At 33.7% G+C, this 7,500-nt stretch overlaps 1 protein-coding gene across 2 annotated transcripts in view; it reads right to left on the bottom strand.

Annotated features, from left to right (window-relative positions):
* The window catches only part of LOC122252191 (rho guanine nucleotide exchange factor 12), a gene marked incomplete in the record, with an annotated part of 190,682 nt that overhangs the window by 144,535 nt on the left and 38,647 nt on the right, over nucleotides 1–7,500 (bottom strand). For both annotated transcript variants that reach the window (XM_086531438.1, XM_086531439.1), the window contains 4 exon segments: nucleotides 3,626–3,931; nucleotides 4,449–4,547; nucleotides 6,845–6,961; nucleotides 7,077–7,225. In XM_086531438.1, the coding sequence (XP_086387564.1) occupies nucleotides 3,626–3,931; nucleotides 4,449–4,547; nucleotides 6,845–6,961; nucleotides 7,077–7,225 (671 nt within the window).

Raw genomic sequence — 7,500 nt, 5'->3', positions numbered from 1 at the left:
CATAAGCCTAACGCCTCAGGCTATTCACCCACTCTGGGTGCAGCCAAGCATTACGCTCCAGATCACCAGGCACACCGGTTAGAAAGAAAGCCATGACAAAATATCTCATCCCCAGTAGCTAGTCCTGCCACCACTAGACATGAAATCTTGTCAGCCAGTATTAATGGGTTAACCCAATGACGACGGTGCGTCACACCCGTGTGACACAGCCAAAAACTCCCGTTCCGGGGCGTCATGCGATTGTGACGATTTCAATGCAATATTGCAATCGCCCGGCATATGGGACTTCGCGTAGAAAGTGCACCCGTCGGGAAAGGGTTAAGAGAGGATAACATTCTTTTATCAACATTATCAACAAGTATGATATAACTATATTCATAAGAGTCCCTTTGGAGAAAATTACTAAATAAAGACATCTACGCTGATGGGATGTATTTACAAAACTAAGAAGCCACTGAAGTAGCTATATATTAATACCAAACAAATTCTTGACATAGAAATAAACTTGTAAATATTACTGATTTCCATTTTATGCAAATATCAACTGGACTTAACCCCTTAATGACGGGTGACAAGATATCACGTCTAGTGGTTTTTGGGTCAGACGCCGGGGACGAGTTATTTTGTCAAGGTCGGCGCGCTGGGTGAGCGGGGGCAGAATCCGGACTCGTTAGGGTTATGCGTTTGAGTATCCTGGCATTTTGACCTTTTAAAGCCAGAATAGCCCCGTCGGGGAATGGGTTAATGTGAAATGCCAATTGTAGATATGCATATCAAATGGCAAGATAAAACTAAGTGTCATTTGTCATTTTTATACAGTGTTATTACAACAGTTCCCATATGAATGTTGTATAATATCCATGTGCTGCTGCTTTCTAATGACATAATCTCAATCAGACAAGGATGATGGTCTTCATCACACTTCAGATTGGTATTTGTGAATCCTTCTGGATTATCAACCAACATTCAATCAAGACAAGATAATAAGGACCAATCAGTTCAAAACCTCTAAAATAAATTTAGTGTAGAGAAAAAGAGTTAAGATACATCTCTTCCCAAATCACTTCTCAAATTATTTTATCACAAAATCACACAACACTTGTTTTGTTTAACAGGCTTAACAATGACCTATATATCATGAAAGCAATATAATGTAACACAATCCCATTTTTTCCTAAACAGAGAATCAAGGGTTCCAGCTGGAAAAGAACTGGAATAACATGAGTTAAAGTTAATCAAATAAGTAGTTCCCTAGAATCAGATGGGAACAGAATGCTGAAGTGTGGACGTGACATCCAGATGCATCCAAGTTTACAGAGATTTTTCTCTTGTCCATTTTTTTTACAAATTCAAGAATAAGGTTAGTATAATGTAGCAAACCTATGTTAAGGGGGAATATTTTTTTTTTTTTTAAATAAAAAAGACCTCAGCCTTGTTTGTGCCATAGTAGAAAAATCTCTGCTGTTTACTTAATTATTAAACAACTCAGTGTACAACTGAAATGTGCTAAAGCATTTTGTGCAAGCTCAAAACAAATCAATAAATAATAGTGCTATAAGTACACAACCCAGCATTATAAGTGCAAATTCTCATTGCAAACTATAACATGCCATATAGCCTTCAAACCCAGTATGGAAACATATTTTATACAAAATCTGCAGATAGGATAAAAGTGAAATTGAGTAAAAAAGATGGTCACAAAAAAAGGATTTCCTTTCTTCATAATCCACATTGTCTGAAACAATCCTTAAATCTTTAACAAGAAATAGGTACATGCTCAAGGACTTATGAGTAAGATTAGCATAATAAATCAGCTGATATCAATTTTACTAATGTTAATAATAATAGATGAACATACAGGATGTGAATATTATGTATATGCATGTGAAAAAATGAATAAACCACCATCTTCTGCACATGGAAGAAACAAACTAAATCATCATCTGAATCTGAAACCTTACCCAGCCAAGTTTTAATTGCACAGTTATTTTTGTGCATGTACAACTGAAGAAAATGGTCACAGTTTGCATCACAGGTATTGATATAAAATTTGGTAGTTTGAAACTTAGCTGTTATAAAGATGCACTTCTTTCCCCCCCAATGTAAATGGCATCAGTTACAGAAATAAAAATTAACATCAATCCTGTGATAGTCCCCTTTGTTGTTGTGCAAATATCTGAAAAATGTATGCAAGTAATAGTGTTTTCTATTCTCTTTGGCATTGCAGATGGTAACATATAACATAAAATAGTGGATTCTACAAGCCTTGAATATCAACATGCATAAAAAATCATTGCCATTAAAATGTCTTTCTTTTGATAATGTTCTGATATCATTACGTAGTACATAAATTATCATCAAATACTAAACTGGATTGTTTTGATGGCTACAAACTGCTTTCACTTTGCATCTTTCTTACTCTTTGACAAAAATTAATATTTCTTATATTCTTAAATCCTTGTTACCAGATAATTAGAAAAGCTATTGCTGGAAATCACAAGACCATTTTGACCAGCTATACATGTTCAAGCTAACTATGTGCAAATTTAAATCACTGTCATCATAAAGGAAAACTGTTAAGACTGAAGGACAATTTGACTTGGGAGATGAATGCAGAAGTTGGAAAATATGAATAAAAGGAGTGTACTGAAAACATATGTGAAATTAAGATCACCAGAAAGCAACCCAAACAAAATAATTAAGCTGAAATATTTAAGCCTATACAAAGTTCATTGCAACTAATGCAGAAAAGGCATGAATGAGAATGAGTGACTCCACAATGTAGTTAATTCTTCAATAATACATCTTCATCAGTATCACATGATGAAGATGCAATACTGAAACATTAGATACATATCATACATTGCAAAATTATCTATTCTAATTCATACCTTTGCCACATACATATATCTAAGCCTAGTTGATCCATCAGGTGGGTTGTTTCATACAGGTCACCTTATATTTCTCCTGAGTTACTGAGTTCTTTTTCTCTAGTGAGTGTATATATGAAAAAAAAATTCAGTATTCTTTGACAATAAAATACAATGCTAAAGAAAATATATATATATATATATATATATATATATATATATATATATATATATATATATATATATATATATATATACATATATTGACAGAAATAAAAATAGATATTACATTTTAAAATATTTATAATGGTGGCCTATCAATCATACTCTTTCCTGTGGATTCCTCAATTTATCATTTTCAGATAAACACTTCTAACAGATTATTCAATTTTTATTCATATAAAAGCTCTTAACAAGGGTGATCATTGATCATAAGGAAAGCTATATGTTTTTCTAAGAGCAGATCTTGATATTGAAGTTAAAAATAAGAATGTAAAAAACTCTTAAAGCAAGTAACAATGATCTTTGTGATGACGAACTAGGCCCTGGTCATTTCCGAACAATCACCATCGTTCAAAGGTTAATCACCCTTGGGACAGTCAGAATAAAGCACGTCCAGCAAAATTCAAATAATATACTGCAAGCAAAATCTGTGCAAACACAATACAAGCAAGAGCAATCTAGCACCCAAAGTAACAAAATCTATGTGTACTTCAACGTTTATTTTAAATAATTTTGTGTTGTCTACAACTTACATGAGAGAGACTCTGCACCTTATGTATGTTCTCTAGACTTTGTGCTAGGCCTCCCTCCCCAACCCTCTCCAAGTGGGGGGGACGTGGGGGCAGAGGTGGAGCACAGGTAAGGGAGGCAAAGGAACTGGAAATATTGGGAGCGGATGTCTGGGATACAAGGGAGCGACTTCGGGCAGGAAGAGGAGGGGGAATCTCAGACACGGAGCGAGTGTGAGTCTGGTGATGAGGGAGTTGGCTATGGGGATGAGAAAAAGACGGACGGGAGAGGGGAGGAGAGCGAGGAGAGGAGCGCGGGTGCGAATGTAACTGAAAACAAATACAACACATGAAGACATAAAATACTAACAAAAAACAAAGAAATATAACAAAATCATAAGAGTAAAGTAATCAAAATTTACTACTCTAATTACAAAATAATATGTAATTAGTTAGCCACAGCGAAGCATCAAGTAATTGCGTACTGCCATGAGCGTATTACAAGCTCAGAGCTCTTCACATATTTAGAAGACTTATCCGCAGGTCTCAGTGGGAGATACAGAACACAAGCCCAACATATTAAATCTGGGAAGATAGTTGGAAAACCAAGTAATATTTCTAATTTCGTGTATAATGCAGCAAGAATGAAGTTCAAGACATAATGAAGTATTGGCATCTTGGTAATGAATTCAAACATGAACAAAATAATCAACTGAAACAATTTGAACTGAAGATGTAAACAAATAATTATGAAGTTTCAATTAGCTTAACAAAGGATAAAAGAAAATAATTCTAATAATAAACTTAAAAACAGAGAAAAAATTATTAATAATAAACTCATGCTTACTTGAGCTTCAATGTCTTTCATATTCTTGAGCTCCTCCTGTATTTTGGCAATTTGACGATTTATTGAATCCAACTCCTTCTCAAGATTTCTCTGCAAAACCTGTAACAATAAACATAAGCAAATAAATAAGAAAAGTGAAAACTTAAAAAAAAAATAAAAAAAATAAAAAAAAATAAAATAAAATAAAAAAATACACATATCACTAGAGAGAGAGAGAAAAAAAAAATGATGATGATACTTGACAAAATTAATGACAAATATAATAACAATAATAATAATAATAATAATAATAATAACAATAATAATAATAATAATAATAATAATAATAATAATAATGATAATGATAATAATGATAATGATGACAATGATAATGATAATAATGATGATGACACTGACTGTTCCAAGCATCAATGAGTAACCTATTTCTATCTGTTTCCTTATTCACCTTTTGCCTAATCATGTGATATAATCAGCTTTAGTGTTTTTTGTGGAGACTACTCAGGTCAGAAAACAATAAAATTAAAAAACTGACACAAATGAACCAGTATGTATCATTTAACATGAATAACTGGAGCATTGAAATTTAACCAAAATTAACCCATTCACGACGGGGGCATTCCAGCCTTGCATGTCACAATGCCGGGGCTCTCAAACGCATAGGCCTAAATCAGTTAAATAAACAACACCGTATGGCGTCCCCAGCGAACAGGCCTTGAATGCGCGGTACCCATGGTGTACCACCCGTCCAGAGAGGGTTAACATGCATAAAACAGAACTTCATTTTTAAATTTCTATAATTATATTCCAAGGTTCATATGATTGCTCATATCACAATATGTCAGGGCATATTTGATGATAATCAAGACATATTTGACAATAGTCATCAAAATGTATTTGACAATAGTCATCAAGATGTATTTGACAATAGTCATCAAAATGTATTTGACAATAGTCATCATGACGTATTTGACAATAACCATTAAGATGTATTTGATAATAGCTGTCAAGGAGTATTTGACAATAAAAATTAAAATATATTTGATAATCGCTGTCCAGTTGTATTTGATAATAGATGTCAAGGTGTATCTGACAATAATAATCAAGATGTATTTGATAATAGCTGTCGAAGTGTATTTGACAATAATCATAGAGGTATATCTAACAATACAGGAGAGTGCCATGATATGTTTCTTTGTAAATCTGAAGTAATTTTTCTATTTGGTGACTAAACACTATCATTTCTATTACCATAATTATCATACCATTCAATATTAATTTAAAATCACAAACACATATGGCACCACTCTATCATAGTACCAGCAGCAAAGAAAGCCATCAAGGGCTTTTTTACCCACAGTCTCTATAGAGTGCCAACTTCATAGAACAATGAAACAAAACCGAATGCCGACTCCCAGTCTAAGATACTGGCAGTACAGGATATGAAGGCAAAATTGGAAGTGGCAAGAGGCCTAGACCATGTGTGCCAGTAAGGCTGCTCTAAGCTGTGGCACTCACAGCCATAATAAACAGGTCACCTTCCTCTTCTCCATCATTTTGTTTTTTCTACCTTTTTCTTGTCTTTTTCATTGTTGGGGGTAGTTATCATTACACATTTATTAACTTTCATATACAAATAAAATAAAATATATAATAATAATAATTTGTCCACCCATAAAAAAATTATACCTCTTATACTGAGTGAATAGATGATAATGAGCCAATATGGACTATGTACTAATTTTGGTCTATTACAGCAACAATAAAGCCGGTGCTGCTATGTCATAGACCGCCTGCCTTGACGACCAGTTAAGTCATTAGGCGCCCCGTCAGCAATGGGTTAATTCATAAAGAAAATGTTTCACTCATCTTTGTATTTCTTCTTTCACGAATTTGTTATAGTGATGTTACCCTGAGGGTACAGAGCATATTCCTTCTGTGTAGAGACTAAACTACAGATATTATTTGTCTGATCATTGCCCTAGCATACCAGTACCTGTTATGTCTCACAATATGATGTAACACAAAAAGTGGAGAAGATTTTCAGTTCCCATATGTATAAATGTGCAGGAGTTGGATGGAAAAAACGACTGTGGGGAGAAGCAAAAGTCTCCTCCATCCTACCAAACCTCCTGTCTGGCATGCCCACGCCAATTTCAGAGGCCTCATCCGAGTTAATAAATAATCTTAAAAAGTTTCGCAAAATCTCCATCTGACTACTTAATCCCAGATCAATTTAAAAATTGATCAAAATCAATTCTAACAATATCATCATAATAACAACAATCATGCAATATACAACCCCAAATTTGATTTTCTTTAAATCATGCCTTGCAAAAATACCACCTTTATTTCTGCATCTTACATTGCTTTCCTGATATGCTTTAATGTCTACTTACCTTAGAAGGGCCTCTCTGTAGCTCAACAATTATGTTGTCACGCACTCTGCGCTGCTTCTCAAGGTACATAGTAAGCATCTTCCCTTTATTCATTTCCATCTGATTTTGTAACTGTGTCTGTTGAAAAGCAAGAAAATTTATTTTTAAAATGCATTCAGAAAAAAATAACAAAAATATTCATAAATGAAGATATAATCACAATGTATCAAATGAGATTAGAAAAAGTGCTTACATTAACTGGTAAAGGAGCAGTGATACGTTCGTTGGACTTGGAAGACGGTGTGAGTGGAAGAGGTCTGTGGGAAGTGTCTTGAGGAGAGGTGAGGTTTGGTACCTCACCTTCAGGACAACTCCTTAATGTAAGCTTCACATATTGTGTTGCTGTGAAACAAAAATAAAAATAGTAATTACTATAATAATCTTACATGTTACATTTCGAAACTTAGGGAAAACACTAATAAAAATAATGCAAACATCATCATTATGAATATAACCTGTACTCCAATCTAACACAAAAAAATTGTTTCTCAAATATTTTAACACAACAATAACAAGAATAATATAAGAAAACCTATACTGATAATGAAGATGTATGATGATGCTAACATATATAGGAGAAATAATTATGATATCATGAGGATTATATTGATAACTGG

This window comes from Penaeus japonicus, unplaced genomic scaffold, assembly GCF_977035675.1.
Source record: "Penaeus japonicus unplaced genomic scaffold, GWHDUDI00000001_assembly GWHDUDI00000035, whole genome shotgun sequence".
Classification (NCBI taxonomy): domain Eukaryota; kingdom Metazoa; phylum Arthropoda; class Malacostraca; order Decapoda; family Penaeidae; genus Penaeus; species Penaeus japonicus.
Note: the sequence above shows the minus strand (reverse complement) of the source record. Positions and strands in the feature narration are given on the sequence as shown.